Source organism: Callorhinchus milii, unplaced genomic scaffold (assembly GCF_018977255.1).
Source record: "Callorhinchus milii isolate IMCB2004 unplaced genomic scaffold, IMCB_Cmil_1.0 Scaffold23, whole genome shotgun sequence".
NCBI classification, from domain to species: Eukaryota; Metazoa; Chordata; class Chondrichthyes; order Chimaeriformes; family Callorhinchidae; genus Callorhinchus; species Callorhinchus milii.
Window position 1 is genome coordinate 9,023,711 of NW_024704764.1, and position 23,886 is coordinate 9,047,596.

At 50.9% G+C, this 23,886-nt stretch overlaps 3 protein-coding genes across 3 annotated transcripts; 2 read left to right on the forward strand and 1 right to left on the reverse strand.

The window, feature by feature from the left end:
* Window positions 1-1,221: 1,221 nt before the first annotated feature.
* cntd1 (cyclin N-terminal domain containing 1) lies at window positions 1,222-3,799 on the forward strand (the record flags this gene model as incomplete). The annotated part of the gene is given in 6 exon segments (XM_007911899.2): window positions 1,222-1,297; window positions 1,791-1,962; window positions 2,207-2,369; window positions 2,767-2,911; window positions 3,242-3,338; window positions 3,470-3,799. Coding segments are annotated over 6 exon segments (761 nt in total), but the record flags the coding sequence as incomplete, so codon positions are not given.
* A 740-nt stretch (window positions 3,800-4,539) lies between these two features.
* Window positions 4,540-13,175, reverse strand: becn1 (beclin 1, autophagy related). The gene is made up of 12 exons (XM_007911900.2): window positions 13,082-13,175; window positions 12,060-12,188; window positions 10,811-10,878; window positions 10,643-10,698; window positions 9,699-9,789; window positions 9,033-9,169; window positions 8,273-8,467; window positions 7,813-7,959; window positions 6,658-6,807; window positions 6,239-6,299; window positions 5,944-6,086; window positions 4,540-5,439 (listed from the first exon to the last, which is right to left on the reverse strand). Exons 2-12 carry the CDS (start codon window positions 12,184-12,186, stop codon window positions 5,271-5,273), a joined length of 1,344 nt encoding a protein of 447 aa, XP_007910091.1. The 5' UTR covers window positions 12,187-12,188; window positions 13,082-13,175; the 3' UTR covers window positions 4,540-5,270.
* Window positions 13,176-13,955: 780 nt separating this feature from the next.
* Window positions 13,956-23,886, forward strand: psme3 (proteasome activator subunit 3). Its single transcript, XM_042343386.1, has 11 exons — window positions 13,956-14,054; window positions 17,064-17,096; window positions 17,564-17,626; window positions 18,190-18,297; window positions 18,805-18,853; window positions 19,886-19,998; window positions 20,340-20,408; window positions 21,489-21,556; window positions 22,046-22,100; window positions 22,679-22,765; window positions 23,734-23,886. Exons 1-11 carry the CDS (start codon window positions 14,010-14,012, stop codon window positions 23,812-23,814), a joined length of 771 nt encoding a protein of 256 aa, XP_042199320.1. The 5' UTR covers window positions 13,956-14,009; the 3' UTR covers window positions 23,815-23,886.

Here is a 23,886-nt window from a genome sequence, read left to right on the forward strand (position 1 = left end):
GGGGGTCGGGGCTGTGCCTCTCTCTCTCTGCGGAGGTCACAGCGCCACTCCCACCCGCGCGGACACGCAGCGTATCGCAACTCGCGCGGCGACGCGGCTGTGTCGTTCCATGGGGAGGGGGTGGGGGGGGGGTGTTGGAGGGGTGTTGGGGGGGTGGGGGGGTTGGTGGTGTGTTGGGGGTGTTGGGTGGGGGTTGTTGGTGGGGGGTTGTGGGGGTGTTTGTGGTTGGGGGTGTTGGGTGGGGTGTTGGGGGGGTGTTGGGGGGGGGTGTTGGGGGGTTTGTGGGGGGTGTTGGTGGGGTGTTGGGGGGGTTGGTGGGGGGTGTTGGGGTGTGTTGGAGGGGGTGTTGGGGGGTGTGTTGGGGGGTGTTGGGGGGGGGTGTTGGGGGGGTGTTGGAGGGGGTGTGTTGGAGGGGGTGTTGGGTGGGGGGGTGTTGGGGGGTTGGGGGTGTGTGGGGGGTGTTGGTGGGGGTGTGGGGGTGTTGGTGGGGGGTGTTGGGGGGGTGTTGGGGGGGCTGTTGGGGGGTGTTGGGGTGGGGGTGTGTGGGGGGGGGCTGTGCTGGGGGGGGTTGGGGGTGGGTTGGGGGGGGCTGTTGGGGGGGGTGTCTGGTGGGGGTGTTGGTGGGTTGGGGGGGTGTGGGGGGGGGGCTGTTGGCTGGGGGGTTGGGGTTGGGCTGGCTGGGGGTTGGGGGGTGTCTGGGTGGGGGGTTGGGGGCTGTGCTGGTTGGGGGGGTGCTGGTGGGGGTGGTGTGTGGGGGGCTGTGCTGGGGTTGGGGTGTGTTGTGGGGTGGGGGGTGTGTGGGGGGGGGTGTTGGGGGGGGTTGGGGGGGGTTGGGGGGCTGTTGGGGTGTTGGGGGGGGTGGGGGGGTGGGTGTGTGAGGGCTGTGCTGGGGTTGGGTGTGCTGGGTTGGGGCTGGCTGGTTGGGGCTGTGCTGGTTGGGCTGTGGGGGTTGGGGGGGGGATATTAAGGATAGACTTCAGAGTGAGTGACACTGATAAGAGATCTTGTATTATTATTTATTATATATTATTCACAGAGCCCGTAACCCCCAGCACAGAGCCCCCAACCCCCAGCACAGAGCCCATAACCCCCAGCACAGAGGCCCCAGCACAGAGCACAGCCCCCAACACAGAGCACAGCCTTCAGCACAACATAGAGTACAGAAAGCACAGCAACATAGAGCACTGAGTAACTTGTCTGTTTCTTTTAACAACTTCACAGAGTTCATTTTCCTCCTTTGCGACCAACTGGAGCTCCACCCGTTCACCAGATATCAGGCAGTGGAGATCCTGGAAAGGTACACGAACTGCTCAAAGCCACTGGCCGATCACCCAATCCACACCAACAGCAACAACTTGCATTTATATAGCGCCCTTCACGTGGGGTAGCGTCCCAGAACCTTACACCCCCTTACACTGCCTCGGTGCTGTAGATTCTATGCAGTTCTGAGCTCAGTAAGGAATGTTTAGCGTCTTGAGGACCAGCAAATACCAGGCTAGTGTCTCAAGGGATTGTTATAATAATAATCCTTGATATAGCACCTTATCACATTTCTCGAGACATCTCAAAGCGCTGCACAGGACATACAGCCACAGAGAATTTACCCGTGTATTGTGTTGGCAAATTCTCAGCGCGTTTATGATTCGGATGGAACCTAATCTTCCTCGAGCATTGACGGAAATAAATCGAGGGGAAAGCTCTTCGTGACATGGTCTTAAATCGAAATCTTTTCCTCCCGAAAGTTTTCCTTTCGCACGAGGCTGACGGGATTTCGGTTTCGTGATCCGCAGGTTCATGATCCGATACATCGAAAAGCTCCGTTCGTCCCCGCAGCGAGATTCCGACAAAAGAAAATTGGAACAGTGCGGTTGGGGTTTGTTGCAGGTCAAAATGCGCGATCATTTCATTCTGCGGATCATGTCTTGCGTTCAGATAGCGAGCAAGCTCTCGTTCCATTATCAGGTAAAGATATGATGATGATAATAATAATAATCCTTGCGATTTGACACAGAGCCTTATCATGTCTTCGAGTCGTCTCAAAGCGCTTCAAAGAAGTGAATCGACTGTATATTTTGCGGGCGAAATGCGGCAGCAGTGTAATATTGCAACAGCACGGAAAGGGAGAGGGGAGAGATTGTGAGGGGGTGGGGGGGGTGTTTTTTAATATGTGGTTTAATGGTCTCCATCTCTCTCCCTCTCCGCACAGATTGTCAATAATGCTATCGCCCTGAAGTTCCTGCAGTCTCTGGGTTATTCCTATAAAAAGGAAGATATTCTCAACTCGGAGCTTCTCATCCTCAAGACGCTGAGCTTTGAAGTGAACATTCCCTCGCCCTTCACTCACACCGAGACCTTGCTGGAAGTCATGGGTAGGTTACAAAAGCCTCCGGCTGCCAGTTAATCCACGCTGCTTCCTTCTAACAGAAAAAAAACTAACAGATCGTTTTAAAAACAATGTCGTGATGTTATCATTTCAACTTGGACGTTTATACTAATTGGATCACACACTTAGATATCGGACCACAATGTTTGTTGTTTAGAAGCTTGATGCCATAATAATAATAATAATAATAATCCTTGCATTTGATGCACCATCACGTCGTCGATGTCTCAAATGGCTTCAGGGGATTTTACAGTCAAGTGCAGTCACTGTATCTTTGAGACGTCTCGAAGACATGATAAGGCGCTATATAGAATGCAAGGATTATTATTATTATCTGGAAGTGAAATTATCTGAATATAGTATCGCTTCAATGCTGTTTCCAGGGTACAATGATCCATCTGTCCCAGTGAAATACCTGCACAGTATCTCCTTGACAGTGCTGAAATATGTTTACCTCACGAGAAACACCATCTACGAAAACCTACTAAAGATTGCCATCGAGAATTCCTCCCCCAGCGATCTCCAAAAGCAAGTATTTTTTTACATGGAACACACATAATCTCAAACCTAGTCTGTGTTCAAGGTCAATATCAGTCTTAACTTTTATTCCTACTCTTTCCTTTCGAAAATTCCAAACCCAAACTTAAGACAGTTACAGATTTTGCAGAATGTTCAATTTATTTGTTGGTTCCGGTAGATTTTAAGACCTTTAAGTTTAAAGTTTCTCTGTTGTCGTCAGTCCTCCCCCTCTCTCCCCACCCCCCTCACCCCCCTATCTCGGTGTGCCCAGGTATTTGTTCCCGGTGGTTTGACTTTACGTTGTTAAGGAGATAAGGTTGTCTCTTTACATTGTTTTAGAGCCAAATTTGTGTCTGTAAAAGAAGACTGTATGCTTCTCGCTGTTGGTGTCATTGGAGCAAGCGCATTCATACTGAACTACACACCTTGGGACAAGGTAAGCAAACAAGCACAACATAAAACGACTCTGGACGGAGGGTTTTGGGGTCAACAGAGGTCTTTTTCACTGTTTTTAGTGCAGGATAGTAGCAGGGGATTATTTCTGACAGAGATATTGTTTCTTTAAAGGTCATGGAGCAGTTGGCCTCCATTAGTGGGGTGACCGAAGAGAGCATCTCTGAGTTTTCTCAAGTTATATTAAGGCAGATACTCGCAGGAGCGAGCTACGCACAATAACTTCCACCACAAGTTTGCTGGAGGCGTAACCAGGATTGTAGTGATCTAACAGATACCAATCTACAGCACTTAAGACTACCTCGCTGGGCATATTTACTGTAGTGTTTAAACAACTAAGTAAAACAAAATTGTATCCTATTGTACATAGATATGATATCCCGCTACTTAAGTCACGTCCACTTAATTACTATAAAAATACTCGTTATTAAAACATTGCAATTCAAAATTCATGATTTTCAGTATTAATTTTTGCAGTTTCTCTATGAATTGTAAGATGTATTAATGGAGCAATATATTAATAACAAGCCTTGCGTTTGATATAGCACTTTTCACGTCTTTCAGAAGTTTCGCATGAACTTATTATAAAGCGATTTGTGTTTGGTAAGCAAACGTGGCAGCCAATTTGTACACAGCAGTGTACCCCCCCAATGTACAGTATTATATATTTCAAGCCTAAAAAGGTTAGGGGAAAAGCTGCATTTTTGACAAATTTGAATTGGTTAAAAAAAGGCTTAAACTGAAGATCATTACTGCAAGTGTTTGATTTACATCCACGTTATTAGGATGTAGGACATATTACCCTCTATCAAAGCTGAGTCAGTGCAAAGGGAATTAGATACATACCCGAGCATAAAGATATAAACACAATGAATGCGTAACGAGGGAAATTGGATTGGAGTAGAAAGCTTCAGAGGGGAGCCAGCACAGAATGGGGTAACGACAGGCTAAATGATTCTATCGCTGCCGTTCGTGAAGCTTTGTGTGCCCACAACTAGAAGTAGCACCAACACAAATCGCATGGAGCTCAAGCTAGTGAGCTCCGGTGATTAAAATTAGTGGCAGGTAAAGAGGTGACCCTTGTTGCTGTTTACTGTACGTGGAAAACGAGGCTGATCAGGGCAGCTCATCTTTAAGTACTCCTGAACATCGAGCAGACACAAAGTCACATCAGATAAACGTAATGCCGTTCAGCAACGTTTTATTTTGATAGCTATTGCGTTTTATTTTATTTGTACACAGCAATGTGAAGTACTGAACACGTTTATCATACAATCATTTTTTTTAAAAAACATTTCATCAGTGCACCAACATCGCAGCAACACACTGCATCAAGTACTTGAATTATTAGATCATTTACACATCTGCGATCATTTTTAAATCATCATTTACAAACCAATACACAACCGCGATTTCAGAGTGAATTTGTGTAAGAAACTGTGTGTGTGTGTATATGTTCTTAATTACAAAACCCCATAATAATAATAATACTTGCTTTCTGTGGTGCTTATAATGGTAAAGCTCTTGAAATTGTCCATTCACTGAATCAACTGAACTGCTTCATGTTTTTCTTGTCAGCCACTGTAACGTACTCTGACCCTCTGTAGTGTACTCCAGCTCAACTGCAGGTTAACCTTCCCAACAGCAATGAGAAACGGTGTTTGTTTGACACCGTTACACTGAAATACACCAGAGAGAAGGCCTTCTTTACCATTTTGTACAGCGGGGAGCACAACCATGACCAATATTCCCAACAGTAAAGGGACCCAAAGCTCGAGAGAAAATTCTGCTCAGACCCGTGGGAGTCTTCTCAAACGGGGCAGTAAAACTGTGAACAAAAAGACATGGGGGAACTCGGTGGGGAAGGGGGCAAGGGGGACGGGAGAGAGAGAAACACTGTACAGTCGTCTCCTTGTCACTTATTGTAGAACTGGGAGGACACCCAAGCCAAGCCCCACTTCAGGTTGGTTAGCATGAATTTGAGCGCCTTCGTCCATTGTTCTTCCGAGTTGAATTGGGTTTTGATGGAGTAGGAGCCACCGCTTCCTCCCGTGTCTTCAATCTTTCCCTTCTCCACGTCCATTCTACGGAACCAAATCAACACAAACAGGTCCTGTCAGTGAACGACTCGCATTTACCTGCCAACGGGCGGCAGATTATGGCAGTTGTTGTAGATCCAAGTTGTTGTTGTTCAATATCGACTAGAAAACCATAGCTGTAAATAATTCTTTTGCGGAGATTATTTAGCAGGATTGAGGTACCCTACTAAATAATGACCCCAAATTATTATTATTAATCCTTGCATTTGATACAGCGCCTTATCAGGTCTGCGAGAAGTCTCAAAGCGCTTCACAGAATATACCGTAAAGTGAATTGGACCTCTATTCTCACGCCAAGCATTATGGATTGACACTAAACGTTCACGTTTATAAAAAGATTGCACGAGCTAATGTAAGACTTTTAACATTTTTATTTCATTTTAAAAATAAACTCTGTACGCTCAGCCTCTAAGGTATTCAGCCCCACGTCAGCTGCTTTTGAATTCGAATAAGAAAACTGGTTTGGTTTAAGCAAAGCGACGTTGGTACCTGTAAGGGAGGCAGAAACCTGTGTCTCCTCGTTCCACCTCTTCTTTAAACTGCTGAACACAGTCCAGAAATGCCACCATGGCGTGATCAAACTTGTTATCCCAGAAAAACCTCAGGCCTCCAGAGCAGTACAAGGGCAGCTCCTACAACATGAAAAGACACAAAACTTATTTAAATATAATAATAATCCCCGCATCTGATTATAAAGAACTGGATCAACCCATTTGTTTTAAGGAGAAAACACACACACACACAACTATACAACCAGGGTTGTTAAACCATTGAAAATACTGACCTTCGCTCTGTCTGCAAGTGATTCCAAGTATGAGTGGTTTCCGTAAGGGACAAGATGGTACCTGTAATACAGAGAGATTTCATTTCAAACGCCGAGTTTTTATCCATCTCCTTGACAAGGATAGGTTTTAGCTTCCCCCTTCTTCCACTGTCTCTTGCTTTGCCTCGCTCGCCCCCTCCCTTGCCCCCTTCAAGGCCACGTCTCAAGACCCTCCTCTTCGACCTCGCCTTCGGCTGTGTCTGGGATAAGCTACGGTCGGAGGCTGGCAATGTGGCGGCGGAGGAGGAGGAAGGCGGTCCTGTCCTGGTCAGGGACCGGATGTGGGGATGGAAGGACAGCCGTGGGTCGAACCCGACGCCTAGGTTGCGTACCGATAATCATGAACCTGTTGGAAGTGCAGCAGCGAGGCTGATACGTACCGTTGAAACTTCAGGCCCATCTTGTTGGCCAGCGCGTGTAACAGCAGCACGGTCTGTCCCCAGGCTGCGTTAATCTCGTTCCACTCCACAGGGAGGCTCGGCAGGCGCCCCAGCCGAAAGTTATTGATCGTTCCAAACTGCCCGCTATGCCTGGAGTTTGCATCGTTCAACAGTGATCGTTTCAGTCCGGATTGCACGGAAATTTCACAGAATTGTACAAATGTTACAATAATGAACCTTGCATTTGACGTAGCGCCTTATCACGTCTTCGAGACGTCTCAAAGCGCCTCACGGGAACAGGAGGAGGCCATTCAGCCCCTCGAGCCTGTTCCTCCATTCTATAAGATCATGGCTGATCTATACCTCAACTCCAATTACCCACACTGGCCCCATATCCCGCGATACACTTTGCAACACAAGTGGTGCATAAGAGAGGATGTTGAATCTATAATCTATTCACCGGACAATATAAATTTGATATCCAGTGTTAACCACCATCACTTGGCATTAAACCAAATTACCCATTTTGCCCCATTTTATCAGTGGTAAGTTTATCCGATCTATTGGTACATTTGCTGAACGGACAGCACAAAGTTTAGGAAATAGCCTCAACCCATAAATTGGATTATTGTTCTGAGATCCTTCACAGCCACATAATATCCTCTTTGTCGTAGCTGATCACAACTAAGTGACTAAGACGTGCCTATTTATAGATACACTGACCTTACGTTTTTGTTATCCTCTTGAAATACTATTTATATAGTATTGTAACGTGGCCTGTTGTTCCCATGAACGGTGGCGTTGCTTTAGTGTTTCCTTGTGCGGCTTTACATTACTAAACTATAATGATAAATCCTTGCATTTGCTATAGCATCTTATCACGGTGTTGAGAAGTCTCAAATTGCTTCACAGGATATACTGTAATGTGAATTCTCTGTCTATTTTGTGGGCGAAATGCCAATTTATAAATATTTATTCTCATCGCACAGATATGCATTTTAAGACAGATTTTTCGCCTCCCACTTAAACAAATACACAGTACGGGGACAGGATGGTTTGCATGTCATCAATTTTGAAAGGGACCACAAACAAATGAAACCAAACAAATGTCAGGGGCAGAAACTCAAGCCACAGATAAACGAGGCCGGTGCTCACCAGATGTGGAACGTAGCATTGAACACGTTGGTTTTCTTCAGTTTATCTAGCTGGACCTGAGCATATCGCATCTGATTCTCAACACTCTTCAACTCATCATCGAGCTCCAGTTGCTGCCTCTTAAATTCCGAATATTCCTTCTGGTACCTTTTGGAGGGTGGTGGCGGGGGGAGGTAAATACAAAGAGTTGAGCTAATCCGCTCGGTCGGTGTGAAATGGGTCACTTTAAGCAACAGCTTTCCTTGGGTATTAATGTTTTAGCGTTTCGCCCACAAAATCCACACACGGTCTCTTTGCCTCGCTCCCTCCCTCGCCTCCTTCAAGGCCACGTCTGAAGTCCCTCCTCTTCGACCGCGCTTTCGGTCACTCTCCTACTCTCTGCCCTCCACCCCTCCTGATCCCCCCCCGCCGCTCGGGTACAAATCCCTGACTGTCCAGCGCCTTGAAACCATCTACTTACTGGGCTTCCTCTTGATTGAGTCTGTCGGTCTCTCCTCTGACCTTGGACAGCTCGTCAGACACCTTTTTCCGCTTGACCTCCACATCCTCCAGGTCCTGGATGAGATGGTCCTCCTCCGATGTGAGATCTTTCAGCTCCTCCAGCAGCTTCTCCTCGTCTTCCTCGTTCATTTGCTCGAGTATTTCCAGACAGTTTCTGCAGCGGCAATGCACAACTCACTTTGAGAGCAAGTGTCTAAACAATAATTCAATGACACCCCCCAAAAAAAAATGTCCAGGTGTAACTTTGCCTTGGCACCTCTTGCCAATGGGTTCCCGTAGCTTAGTGGTTAGAGCGCCCGCCTTGCAAGAGGGAGGACCTAGGTTCGATTCCCAGGCAGATCAGGGCAAAATCTTCGGCAACTTTCCTTACTCCGCACACACGCCTGTTTACTTAGAAGTAAGTAGGAACCCGGTTGTTAGTTGATTGGCAGATCGCTTTCTGGGGCTAAAAATCCCTCCAAAGAAATTTGCTCACTCAATCCACGACTGTGAGCAATTGGCTGCCGCGTTTCGCCTACAAAAATACACATTATATTTTGAGAAGCGCTTTGAGACGTCTCAACGACGTGACAAGGTTTAACGGGGCAGAGCCCGATGCTGAGCTGGGGGCGCGGGGGGGAGAGGGAAGAGGTGACCGTAAGCATGGTCAAAAATGAATCTGTCCTCTTACCGGGGGGCGGGGGGGGTGCCCTATTGGTTGCTGTAAGCAAATAACCTACTTGTAGTTCTGACACTCGTTCTCTGTGACGTTCAGCTGTTGGTCCAGTTGATCGAGCAGCATGTCTGTGCATTCCTCACACAGAGGGTGATCCACGTCCGTCTGCCCAGACATGATGTCAAACAGATCGCTGGTTACCTACAAGTAAAACGCAGGCGGAATAACATCAGTGTGTGTTGGGGAGTGAGAGGGCTGAATGGTGATCAAACGACAGTGGTACCTGGGGAGAAAAAAAGGAACAAAGGCCTACCCAATTTGTCCTTCGGATGAGACGTTAAACCTCTCTGCCCCCGTCTGCCTTTCCAGGTGGACGTTAAAGATCCCAAGGCGCTATTCGAACAGTTCCCACCCCCCCCAAGTAAAATTGGTCACTCACTCCATGGCTGCTGGTGGGACATTGCGGTGTGCATTGGTGCTGCCGCATAATACAGTCACTGCACTTCACAGTAAATCCAAGGAAGCGCTTTGAGTTGTCCTTCCAGCGTGATAAGGCGCTCCACCAAATGGAAGGATTACTATGGCCTATCTTTCCACCTGAGACTAAATGCTGTTCACAATTTAGTCTTTTCCCGAGTAACATCCCATTAGATGCTCATTAGAGAGTGAAATGCCGGCTGCACAGCTGCATCAGACCAAAATATACAGTCAGTTAATCAGTCAGACTAACCTTCAGCCTTCGGCTAAGGTTTTCCATGGTGCCGCCATCAGAAGCCTCGCCAATTAGCGTGAAGCTGTTGGCACTTTCCGTGGACAACATCCTGCAAAAGAACATAAAATAAGTGGTAAATATTTGTTGGTAACGAACCTCCGCAGTGCAGTGGTTTGAAGCTACAGCATTCCATTCCCTGGTGTGTGTGTGTGTGTGTGTGGGGTGGGGGGGAAGCGGGGAAGAGATTTAACTAGATTCTCACCATAGCTCCTCTAACTTGAGTTTGGTGATCAATAGACTCATTTTTAATCTGAACAGACCAAGGTTAACGTTTCAGAGGAAAATATTACCTGTTAACGCAACCTTTATGCTTCAAAATTCAAAGCTGTTGCCAAGTCAGGCATTCCCGAATAATTCCATAAATTAATTAGAAAGGTGAGGGAAGATCGGGAGTAAATTCTAATTCAGTGCCCCGAGACGTCCTCCCGACCGGAAGGGTATACTATACAAGTGTAATTTGTTGTTGTTGATAATCACGGGAGAAAATATAATTTTTTTTAAAGAGGAAATATAATGGATTACATTTTGTTGCTGTTGATAATTATGGGAGAAAGTTACATTTTCCCGCGGGAGGTGCTGTATCAAATGCAAAGATTATTATTATTATTATTTTGTTCACTCTTTGCCTCGTGGAAGGAGATTCAAGGTGCGGTTATAGTTCTGCTGGACCCAAGAAACAGTGAACATGAACACTGCCTTTCTCCTTGTGAGGAAGTACTGAACTCTTCCCTCCCCCAACTGTGCAGGTTTGAGAATCATCCATAGGCCAACTGCCAGAGCACAGTTACCAACACTGCCCAACCCCTACCACCACCACCAGCGCTGGTCGAATAGCTAAAAGCCCAGCGTACAATAAGCCACTGAATGTCACAGTAACAAAATCAATGAAATTATCTCTTTACCGAGCCGGGGGGATATACTTCCGAGACACGTCCTGCCTGTTCTCCAAGCACAATTCCTGGTGGGGAGGAAGAAAACGGTTTCAAGTCGGAAAGAGTTTCAGCAGCAAACACTCCGGCGTTTATTTAAAACACGTGCCTACAAAATACAGGGACCGGGTGAGTTCTTACCTCAGGCAAGTTGCCCTCCTCTGCCCGAACGTCCTCTGGTTTTACAGGCGTCACCATGACTAGAGGGGCTGAAAAGATAAGAGATAACCTTGTTGTGATCTTTGGCTGCAGTTCTCAGTCCTTATTTCTGATAAGCCAGCTTCACTTTTGCACCCACCTCTTACTTGAGGTACTTGTAGATATTATGCAGTATCTTATGTTCGCAGTGCGATCATTTCAGTTTACCAGATAATCTGTTCCACCCTGTTTTGCCACTTCGCCGTATAATCACAAGGAGAACGTGCAAACAAAACGAGTCGTTCACTTCACGGCCGTTTGCAAGACGTTGCTGTGCACAGCTCGGCTGCCGTGCTCGCCTACAAAACGCACAGCCGCTAAACTGTACAGTATATTGTGTGACAGACGAGACGTCCTCTTGATGTGAAAGGCACCATATTAATTGTTTATATATAAAAGGGAAAAGTTATCGTAGAGCCGTACAGCGCAAAAAGAGGCCATTCGGCCCATCGAGTCTGTGCCGGCTCTCTGAATAGAGTAATTGATGTCAGTCCCACTCCCCGGCCCTTTCCCCATAATCCCGCAAACCCGTCCTCCTCAAATACCCGTCCACCGCGTTTTTAAAAGTTGTTATCGAATCGGCCTCGACCGCCCTTTCAGGCGATGCGTTCCAGATTCGAGCAACTCGCTGCGTGACAACATTTCTTCTCCCCTCCCCTCGGCTTCTTTTAGAGACTATTTTGAATCTGTGACCTCGAGTCACCGACACACCCACCAGTGGACACAGTTTGTCCCTTTCTAACCTGTCAAATCCTCTTATGATTTTGAAGACCTTATCAGGTCTCCTCGTAACCTTCTCTGCTCCAATGAGAATAATCGCGGCCTCTCCAGCCTTTCCTCATCATCACGGTCCCTCATTCCTGGTCCCATCCTCGTAAATCTCCTCTGTACCCTTTCCAATGCCTTAACAACCTTCCTATATAGGACTGGGCGCAGTATTCTAACTGAGGCCTAACCAGTGGTTTATATTGGTTAACCATAACCTCCTGACTCTTGTACTCTATGCCCCTTTTACGTTATGACACTTTTTACGTTACAAGAGGGAGATTCAGCGGAAAGAAAGTTCACTGGACTCCTGCAACACGTCGCAGTAATACTCCTTCCGTTTCAAAACACAGTAATTAAGTTGCTCGAACTTTTTGCTTGGTCTCTGACCCAACTGGCGTCAAGAGTCTGGCGGTGACCTTCCTACCTGTGAGCTCCTGAATGGTGACTTTATCCAGCACATTGAAGGAAGTGTCCAACTTCAGGGGCTGGCTGCAGCGCTGGCACACAAAGCTCACCTGCATGGTGGAGCTTGATGACTTCGAGCCCTCCATATCTGCAACACGGTAAATAAGGGCATAAGGAATTTGCTAGACGAAAGGGGGCCGTGTTCCGTCCAGTTCACCCGACACCGTCCTGGCAGTCGCTTGCACATGTGATGTCCCGAACTATATATATATATATATATATATATGTGTATTGCATCCCGAGATATTATTTCTTAAGAGAATCAACACGTTTTGCTTCCACCGTCTCCCTCGGTAGCCGTTTCCGTAAATGACAAGACTCGGGAGGGTGGGGGGGGGGAGGGAGAAAAGAGTGAGAAAAGGTCATTAAGAACATCAAGCTGTACTTCCCCCCACACCCCTCCTAACCACACACACACACACACACACACACAGGATTCCTAAACCGTCCTAACATTTGAACTTCCTGATTAATCAACAAAAACAAGTTCCATTCGACCAAAACACAGCAGCACATCCACACATTCACTCACCAGCTTCCCTCCTCACTCACTCACTCACACACACTCACATATACACTCTCACACTCACACACACACTCACTCACTCACACACAGAGCATCCGGAAAAAAAAGATTACTTATTACGTTTTAAATAGGAATCAAAGACAACCACCGGGGGAAGGCGTTAGAGGGAGAGGACATGATGTGATCACAGCAGCGCTCTGTGTCACTACACAACACTTAACTACAACTTCCTTTCCTCAACCCCCCCACCAGCCCACACTCCACTCCCCTCCCAAACTATTCAGAGTTTTCGATCAGGACATAAACCAATGCGTGATTTGTGGTGGTGTTGTTGTTGTTGGGGGGGTGGGGGCACAGAGACAAACAGAAAGACAAGGTGGTGAGGGTGGGGGTGGGGGGTGATATATATATCTATCTTATTTGAATGTCTGGGGTTAGGTGTTGTAGTGCCTTACCTGTGGTTTAAGGTAAAACCGCTTCGAGTGTTCAGCCCATCCCAGTGTGTCTGTGGGAGGGGGTGGGGGTCAGACAGACAGACAGACAGAGAGGGTGAGGGTGGGGGTCAGACTGACAGAGAGAGTGTGAGGGTCAGAGACAGACAGACAGAGAGGGTGGGGGTCAGACAGACAGAGAAAGAGTGTGAGGGTGGGGGGGTCAGACAGACAGACAGACAGAGAGTGTGGGGGTTGGGGTCAGACAGACAGCGAGTGTGAGGGGGTCAGACAGACACAGACAGACAGAGAGTGTGAGGGGGTCAGACAGACAGAGTGTGAGGGGGTCAGACAGACAGTGTGAGGGGGTCAGACAGACAGAGAGTGTGAGGGGGTCAGACAGACAGACAGAGAGTGTGAGGGGGTCAGACAGACAGACAGAGAGTGTGAGGGGGTCAGACAGACAGAGTGTGAGGGGGTCAGACAGAGAGTGTGAGGGGGCAGAACAGACGGAGTGTGAGGGGGTCAGACACACAGACAGACACACAGACAGAGAGTGTGAGGGGGTCAGACAGACACAGACAGAGAGTGTGAGGGGGTCAGACAGACACAGACAGAGAGTGTGAGGGGTCAGACAGACACAGACAGAGAGTGTGAGGGGGTCAGACAGACACAGACAGAGAGTGTGAGGGGGTCAGACACACACAGAGAGTGTGAGGGGGTCAGACACACAGACAGACACACAGACAGAGAGTGTGAGGGGGTCAGACAGACACACAGACAGAGCGATGGGGAGAACCTCTGACGGCGTTTCCGGGTTTTGCGGCAACAAAACACAAATGGCAACAAATGGCGACCGCCGGCGGCCAATGGGGTGTGAGGCGGTGACGCCACTTCCGGTCCCCCCCCACCACCGGCACTCCGCTCCCGCGCGCCACAGCCCCGTCCCACCATGTCGTCAGGACTCCTCAAACTGGACAGTGAGCTGCGGACCAAGGTACCCCCCCATATAGCCCCCCACACCCCCCCCCCATATACCCCCACACACCCCCCTCCACACCCCCCCACACCCCCCCATATACCCCCCCCACACCCCCCCATATACCCCCCCACACCCCCACCCCCCATACACACCCCCACACCCCCCCCATACACACCCACACCCCCCCACATAACCCCCCCATACACACACCCCACACCCCCCCATACACACCCCCAAACCCCCCCATACACACCCACACCCCCCCCACATACCCCCCATACACACACCCCCACACCCCCCCCATACACACCCACACCCCCCATACACACCCCACACCCCCCCCCATACACACCCACACCCCCCCATACACACATATCTCCACATACCCCCCCATACACCCACACACACATACACCCCCCCACACCCCCAAACACACATACACCCCCCCACCCCCCCTCCACACCCACCTCCACATACCCCCCCATATACACCCACACACACACCCCCACATACACCCCCCCACACCCCCCATATACCCCCAAACCCCCCCACATACACCCCCCATATACCCCCCACAACCCCATACACACCCCCACACACACCCATATACCCCCCCACACGCACACACCATATACACCCCACACACCCCATAAACACCCCACATACCCCCCCCACACACCCACCCCACACACACACACACACATCCCACACACTGCCTCCCCCCACACACACCCCCACACCACCCCCCCATACCCCCCCACATACACACACTCCTCCCCCGCACACACCCCCCACATACCCCCCCCACATACACACACTCCTCCCCCGCACACACCCCCCACATACCCCCCCACACCCCACAAACACACACCCCCTCCCACACTCCCCACCCCACACTCCCTCCCCACCCCCCATCACACCCCCTCCTCACACCCACACTCCCCCTTCTTTCGCTCCATCTCTCCCCATCTCTTCTTTCTTTCTTCTCTCCCCCCTTTCTCTCACTTCCCCCCCCCTCTATCATCCCCCTCCCCCCTCTATCATCCCCCCCTCCCCCCTCTATCATCCCCCCTCCCCCCCTCTATCATCCCCCCTCCCCCCCTCTATCATCCCCCCTCCCTCTTTCTTGACATTTCATTCATTTCCATCATTGTTTCCATAAGGACAAAAATATCTAAACAATTCTTTCTCTTAATATCACAAACTCTTCCCTTTACTCCCACTCAACCCCCCCCATCCCATACCCCCCATCCCATACCCCCCCATCCCATACCCCCCCCCATCCCATACCCCCCCCATCCCATACCCCCCATCCCATACCCCCCCCATCTCATTCCCCCCATCTCATTCCCCCCCATCTCATTCCCCCCCATCTCATACCCCCCCATCTCAAACCCCCCCCATCTCATACCCCCCATCTCATACCCCCCATCTCATACCCCCCCATCCCTTCCTCCCCCCCCCCCCCGCAGCCCATGTGCTCTCAGCCCGAAGCACCGACAGTTCGACATGTGCCACCGCTTTCTGTTCTTTATTTCTTTATCTCTGTATCTCTTCATTGAGTCTCTTTCCCCCCCACCGTCCCCCGTCTTCTCTCCATCACTCACCCCCCCCCCCCGTCTTCTCTCCATCACTCACCCCCCCCCCCCGTCTTCTCTCCATCACTCACCCCCCCCCGTCCCCCCCGTCTTCTCTCCATCACTCTCCCCCCTCCTCCCCCCCCATATATATATATATATATATATATAGAAGTGTTATTGCTCTCAGCTCTGTGGCTGAGATTTGATCACAAATCCGTTTAATCCGCGTTGTTGATGGTGGTGTCACACACGGGGGGGGTTTGACGCTGATGGGGATCCACATCCCCGGGTCGCGGCGAATGGTTTCCTCCGGGTCTGGAGACGATTTGATGGGGCCTTTCCCTCCCCCACAATGGGGGCCGCCGGGCATTAAATACCTCTCTCTGTCTGTCTCTGTCTTTGTCTCTCTCTTTCTCTCTCTCTCTCTCTGTCTGTCTCTCTCTCTCTGTCTTTGTCTCTCTCTTTCTCTCTCTCTCTCTGTCTGTCTCTCTGTCTCGCTCTCTGTTTGTCTCTCTCTCTGTCTATCTGTCTCTCTTTTCTGTCTCTGTCTGTCTGTCTGTCTCCTGTGTGTCTTTCTCTCTCTCTCTGTCTGTCTCTATCTCTCTCTCTGTCTGTCTGTCTCTCTCACTCTCTGTCTGTGTCTCTCTCTCTGTCTGTCTGTCTGCCTCTGTCTGTCTGTCTGTCTGTCTGTCTGTCTGTCTGTCTGTCTTTGTCTCTCTCTGTGTCTGGAAGGGGGTTTAGTGAGCGAGCCGGGCCCAGATTGGGGGGGTGGGGGGGGGGTACTTGCTCTGTTGGATGGTGTTCACAGCGCGAAGTGGATTTGGCTATAAAGTGTTGTTCTGTGGTTTTTCCTTCCTGGGAGGATGGGGTAAGGGCGGAGGGGGGGGGGGGGGGTTGGTTGTGGGGCTGAGAGTTGGAGGGGAGGGAAGAGAGAGCGGGTGGGGTGGGGGGGGGAGAGAGGAAGGGAAAGGGGAAAAGCAATGCTTTCAGTACAGCTTTGCAGCCCACATCCATCCACTCCCCTCTCCGTCTCGGACATTCGGGGATTTGGACCCGAAACGGGGAGTGGGGGGGGGTGGGGGGGGGTGTGTGTGGCGTGTGTGACAGTTCCCATTCTCTGCTCTTTCCCACACTCCCCCCACACCCAACCCCTTCCAAGCGCCATGTCCCTGGGTCGGTATTGAACGCTTCCCGCCCTGGGAGCTGGTGAGACATTCGGGCCGAGACGTCTCAACGCTGCGGCTGATTCGCTTTACTCGTTGCGACAGCCCTTTGCGCCCGACCCAGCGCCTCGCCTTCGCCGTCGTCGGAACGTCTCGGAGCTCGGTCCGGGCTTTACCCCGGAGCCGCGCCGACCTTGTTATCTGTGTCGTTCCTGCTTTCCGAACTGTCCCTTCACGCGAGGCCCAAACGCCGTATGTTTTCCCCCTCTTTCTCTGTCCAGGTCGATGCTTTCAGGGAGCGAATCACCAGTGAAGTAAGTACACAACATCCACTCTCCTTTTGTGTCCGGGCACTTACCGCGACGGGTTGTTAACCCGAGCCTTAAACGTGTCCCGTGCCGCACCCAGACAGACGTGCGTGTGTACCGCGCGCGCACGGGTATATCCGCGGGTTCGGCTTCGGTGCCGAGGGGTTCCACCGGGTGTCCGACACGCGGCTGGGCAGGGAAACAAAAAGATCAGCTCGCGGCGCTCGCCAACCGGGACCCGAACCGAACTGTCCCTGGTGCTGTAAGCAGCGGCTCTGCCCGCTACACCGTGGGTGGGGTGGGGTGGGTGGTGGGGATGGGGGGGTTGGGGGGTAGGGTGGGGGCTGTAGTGTTGCTTGGCATTTACCAGTGAGTTTGGAGGTTGAGCTGCGTTGTGTGTTTGTTGGGATGTTTCGCGCGTGAGTTATTATTATTTTTTTGCTCTTCCTGATCGGATTCCTCTTGCGTTCCAGGCTGAAGACTTGGTTGCCAGTTTCTTCCCGAAGAAGTTGTTGGAATTGGATTGCTTCCTGAAGGTATCGAGTCGGCAACGCCAGCCAGATATCCCGCTAAGTTTTAAGTTTAAATATTTAAACCGGACAAGGTTTAACGGAGGGAGACGCAGGGCGGGGGAGGGGCTGTGCCTGAGGAGGAGTTTGCTATATTTAACAAGAACTGTATCAAAAGGGGGGGGGGGGGCGTGGGGGTGTGTGGGGGTTGGCTCCGGGTTGGAGATTCGGAGGGTGGAAGGGGGTCAGAAAGGCTGAGGGCTCACCAGCCCGCTGATGGTGGGGAGGGTGAGTGGGAGGCTGGTGAGCGATGGGATTCGAAGAGATCCCAGACTACAAGCTTTCAAGAACAAATGAGACAGATTCCTGTGAGGAGATGATATCCGGGGGATACAGTGCAGTATATAGTTTGGGGACAGTTGTTGTAGTGCAAGCGACTGCCAGGATGGTGGAAGACCCAACGGGGTGGACCTTGGACCTAGCAAGCTCTTACGTTCTTGCAAGGGGCGCCGCGGGCGCTCTTATTTGCCGGGTTAAACCCGAGGATGATTCCGTGCGCTAACCCGCTGTGGAACCTCCCGTTGCTTCAGGAGCCGCTGCTGAATATCCAAGACTTGGCGACCATTCACTCGGACCTGAACCTGCCTGTGCCCGAGCCCATCGTCCTCTCCAACAGCCACGATGGGTTGGACAGCGCGGTGAGTAGCCGGGAAGTGCGGGGGTCGGATGGAGCGCACGCTGAGCGAGCGAGGGGACCTGGGGTCGATTCCCGGGCGGGTCAGGGCGAAACCTTAGGCAAATTTCTTACCCCACACGCGAGTGCGCGCCTCCGTTTACCGAACAGTCAGGAGGAACCCGGTTGTTAGTCGATTGATGGATTGCTTTTCCGGGGCTAATAATCCCTTCAAAGTTCTTTTAAAAAGAAATTATAATGATTTGGTCGCTCAATCCACACTGCTGTGCGCAATTAGTGGGGGGGGGGGGGGGGTTAAGGGCATTAAGGGATCTGCAGGGAAATGAGTAAAAGGTCTCGTGGGATTCACTCTATGGCAGAACAGACTTGATGGGCTGAATGGCCTCCACCTGTTCCTATCTTCTTAGATGCGCTGAAAGTGTCCGGCTCAGTTAAAGTTGCTCAGCCTGTGTTTTCCTGTATGTTCGGGGCTGCTTTGTACTGTAAGAAATATTTTATTCACTCGTTTCAGCATAACGCAAAGAAGAGGAAACTGGAAGACAATGAGAGTAATTGCTCAGGTAACACACAACGGTCCCACTTCGCTTTATACAACGATAATGTGGAGTCCTGTAGCTCAGTGGTTAGAGCACTCGCTTTGCAAGTGAGAGACCTGAGTTCAATTCCAGGCAGGGCGAAACCTCGGGCAAGTTTCCTTACTCCACACAGAGCCTAATAATAATCCCTCCAAAACCAACAACAATAATAAATTGGTCATTTTCAATCCACGACTGTTTGTGGGACATTGCTGTGCGCAATTGGCCGCCGCGTTCGCCCACAAATATACAGTCAATTCACTTTACAGTGTGTTCTGTGAAGCGCTTTGGGACGTCCTCCCGACGTGAAAAGCGCTATATCAAATGCAAGAATTATTATTATTATTATTATTAATGTGGTCACTCGACCCACGACTGTTTGTGGGGGGAGAGGGCGCTGCTGTGCCCGATTGGCTGCCGCGTTTCGCCCACAAAACGTGCAGTGGGTTCGCTTGACGGTGTGTCCTGCGAAGAGCTTCGAGACGTCTCAAGACGTGCTGAGGCGCGATATCAAATGCCAGGATTATTATTATTATCATTATTATAATCGTTGCATTTGATGTAGTGCCGTCTCACGCCATCGGAGACACCGTCCTTCAGACGAGACGTTAAACCTCACTCCCCGTCCGCCTGTTAAAGATTCCAGTGGTGCTATTCAAACAGAGAAGGTAGTTTCCCTCTCTCTCTCCCTCTCCCGGTGTCCTGGCTGACACCCCACCCCCCAAATAAAATTGTTTGTGGGATGTTGTCCTAGAAACACAGTCACTACGCTTTTACAGTCGGTCCAATGAGTGAATTCTCGTTGAGAGAGAGAGAGAGGAAGGAAGGAAGGAAGGAAGGAAGGGAGAAAGAAAGAAACAGAGGCACTGTGCTGCGCGTGGAGGCGGAACAAGCGCAAAACCGGCGGGGGGTTTGATGTAAAGCGTAGTGACCGTGTTTTGCGGCCAAACCTGCGGACGGCGACGTGGGGCGAGGGACCCTATCTTATCGTTCCCGTCTTGTCTCCCCCCGTCGCAGGCACCAAGGTCTTTGTGATGCCGAACGGGATGTTGAAGAGTAACCAGCAGCTGGTGGAGATGATCGAGAAGATCAAGCCAGAGATCCGCACCCTGATGGAGAAGTGCAACACAGTGAGTCACGTCTTGTCTCTCACCCGGGCACCCCCCACGCCGTCAAACCCCTCTGAGACGCTCACCCGCGCGGGGGGAGTCCTTGCCTTTGTAATATTGCTCCTTATCGCGTCTTCGAGACGTCTCAGAGCGATCAGGCGCTGTATCAAATGCCAGTACTCTTATTATTATTTCACAGTGATTCCCGTGAGGCGCTTTGAGACGTCCGGCCAACCTGATCCAGGCGCTGGACCGAATGCGAGGATGGTGGCGATTATTTATTACTAATAATCATTAATAATAATAATAGATGTTGCGTTACCGTTTCTCTGTCGCTAACGCCAGGGTTTGTTGTTTTTCAGGTTAAGATGTGGGTGCAGCTCCTGATCCCCCGAATAGAGGATGGCAACAACTTTGGAGTTTCTATCCAGGTACAAGGCTGCTCGGGTGACCAAAGGTTTGCGGGCTCGAACCCCCAGGTCGGGGACGTTCCCGTGGGAAGCGGCTGCGGGCAGTTGTGTCGCCTACAGTTGCACGCAGTCACTGCGTTTCGCAGCGTTTCCTGCGAAGGGCTTTGAGACCTGATGAGACGCTGTACCAAATGCCATCACCTCCAGATCATTATTACTATTATTATTACTGCGTAGACAAAAAAAAGGAGGCCTGAGGTCCATCCAATTGGCCTTCTAGTGTCTTGGTAGTCGCTCGCTGCAACGATGGAGATGTTGGTAGCAACAATTCTATACGGATTAGTCCACAACACCCTGGGAAGCTTCGATCCAAAGTTTCCTGGTTTTCTCCCAATGTCCCCAGCCATACTCCCCATTTCCTGTATGTCACGTCTCAAATGATTCATGTACTGTCTCCCCAAACGTGCCTTCCTACCTCTGCGGCCTCCTAAGCCCCTACCAACCCGCCCGCTCCCTCCGCTGAGCCGGCTCTGGCTGCTCCACGTCCCCCGACCCGCCCGCCAACCTCTGGAATTCCATCCCCCGATCACTCCGCCGCCTCGCCCCCTCCTTAGCCTCCTTCAAGTCCCACCTCAAGACCGTCCTCTTCCACCATGTCATCGGCCACCCCACCCCCTCCCTTCTCCCCCCCCCCCCCCCCCCGATCCCAGCTCGGGTCTGAAATGCTGTACACTGTCCAGTGCCTTGGGAGGTCCTCCCGACGTGAAAGGCGCTATACACATGTCATCTTGTTGTTGTTGTTCCTAAAAGAATTACGCCATTTACTGTTAGGGCTCAGACCAGGAGGAAGTGTTGAGGTTCAGACACTGTCTCTATCAACTTCAAATGATCAACTGGTACCGAGTTCTCTCTCTCTTTCTCTCTCTTTCTCTTTCTCTCTCTCTCTCAGTCTCTTAGTCTAATGGAGCTTTCACCTTAATATTCATTTATTTCAAAGCGGTGCTGATTTCTCTCACCAATCCTTGCTTTTCCCCTCCTCCTTTCCCTCTCTCCCTCCCCTGCCCCCCCCCCCCTCCAACCCCCCCACATCGCTACCCGCAGGAAGAGACTGTGGCAGAGCTACGCACGGTAGAGAGTGAAGCAGCTTCATACCTCGACCAGATCTCCAGGTGTGTTGCAGAGCATTTCTGCGTGGTGGCGCGGTGGTGGGGGGGGTTGGGGGGTATATGGTGGGGCGCGGGGGTGAGGGGGGAATTACTGAGCTGCAGTGGAGCAGGTCATAGTCGCGGTCAAACAGCTGAAACGTCGTGGCTGTGAAATGTTTTTAAAAATGCTACACGTGCACAGTCACTGCACTCGACAGCAAATCTCTTCTCCCCACACCCCCCCAGCCCCCAACCCCCACACCCCCCCCGGGGTGAGGTGCTTACGAGGCTATTGCTGTATCAGAGGGTGGGGTGGGGGGGGCTTTAAAGAGGAAACCGTGCTGGTGGGAGTGAGCAGACATCCGAGTGAAAGAATTTTCTCCGCTCGTGTACGTGACACTAACCGTTCTCAACTCTCTCTATTTGTCTCTTCCTCTATTTCTCTCCCTCTCTCTCCCTCCCTCCCTCCCTCACTCCCTCCCTCCCTCCCTCCCTCCCTCTCTGTCCCACCAGATACTACATCACAAGAGCAAAGCTGGTGTCCAAGGTGGCTAAATACCCACACGTGGTGAGTACATTCGATGCACAAATGCAGCGCATTAGCCTTCGGGTGTTACAGGTTACCCTCACGGTCTGCGGTGTTGGAGGGGGTTCTGTATTCCCCTCTGTTTATCCTCTCCCCACCCACCCCCCCCCCCCAAAAAACAAAGTGCACCTCAAGGACTTCTCCAGCGTGTGCTTTAAGCCGTGTTCCCCGTCTTGCCTGTTCGGGCGGACGTCACAACGATTCCGTGGCGCGAGTCGAAAACCCAAGGGAGTTCCTTTTCTCCCAGTGTTCTGGTTAACACTATTCTCCCTTCTTTTTTTTCCTATTTTTACTCTCTTTTTCTATTCTCTCCCCCCCCCCCACCCCAATAAAATCAATCATTCTCTTACCGTTATCGCGATCATCCAAACCCCCCCCCACACCACCCAACCACTGCCCCAGTCGTTGCTGTGCACGTGAGGGAACTTCTCTGGGAGACGTTTGGAGAGGGATCATGAAGTTGTAAACTTCCCATCGGGAGCAGCCATTTACCCGCTTCTCTCTCTCTCTCTCTCTCTCTCTCTCTCTCTCCCCCCCCCCCCCCCACCTCCCCCCCCCAGGAGGATTACCGCCGTACGGTGTCTGAAATCGACGAAAAGGAATACATTAGCCTGCGACTAATCGTCTCTGAGTTGAGGAACCAGTATGTAAGTATCTCTCGGTTCCTCTACACCTCGAGCCCCGTCGAACCCGACGACTTGGACTCGCACAGCGCCCACTTCGCGCACGCGGGGCAGGGTCTCGGGAGACGGTGGGGGCCGGGAGGGGTGGGGGCTGTCAACAAGTCGTAGCTAATTCAATCGCTTGCAGGAAGCGACATCCATCCGCAGCGATCTGATGACCCGGAAGTTGGTGGTTCATGTTGGGGTGAGTGAGGTGGGGGGAGAGAGAGAGAAAGGGGGAAAACTCGATTCAAAATAGCCTTTTTTTCCCTTAAATTATCCGTCAGAAATCTGAAAGGGCACAACACAGCGGATTTTCTGCCAGTGGCAGATAAGAGCAACCACGACACGGTTACTCCGCGAGTTGGGTTAGAGTTTGGGTCTTGCTCTGCTCCAACCTGTTCCCAAAGACCGGTGGGGATCGGGAACGCTCTCCTTGCCCCCCCCCCCCGAAAGGCTGTGGATTATGGCTGGATCCATTCGGAATCTCGAGACTGAGGAGGACAGGTTTTTTAAGTCAGGGTATCGAGATATTTCACACACACACACACACACACACACATATACATATATATACATAAATAGAGGATATATAAAGTGTTTCGCCTATAAAATACACAGTCGATTCACTTCGCGGCGTGTTCTGCGAAGCGCTTTGAGACGTCTCGAAGCACGTGATGAGGCGCTGGGGTCAAACGCGAGGATTATTATTATTATTATTACACGGGGCAAGGTCAGGTAATTGGAGTTGAGGTACAGACCAGCCATAATCTGATAGAGCGGCGGAACAGGCTCGAGGGGCCCTGAATGGCCTCCTCCTGTTCCTAATATTCCTCTTTCTTTTCTTTTAACGGTCGCCTTTTCCCTTCTCGCTCAGTCGACAGTCCTGTTCCTAATATTCCTCTTTTTTTTTTTAACGGTCGCCTTTTCCCCCTCTCGCTCTCACTCGACAGGTGACGCTACATGACATGATTTTGAAAAACATCGAGAAAATCAAGAGGCCAAGAAACAGCAACTCGGAGGCACTGTATTAGCGATCGGATACTTTGCAAACCCGTCTCTGTAAACCCCTCTCCCTCCCCCTAACCCCCCACACACGTCCCACC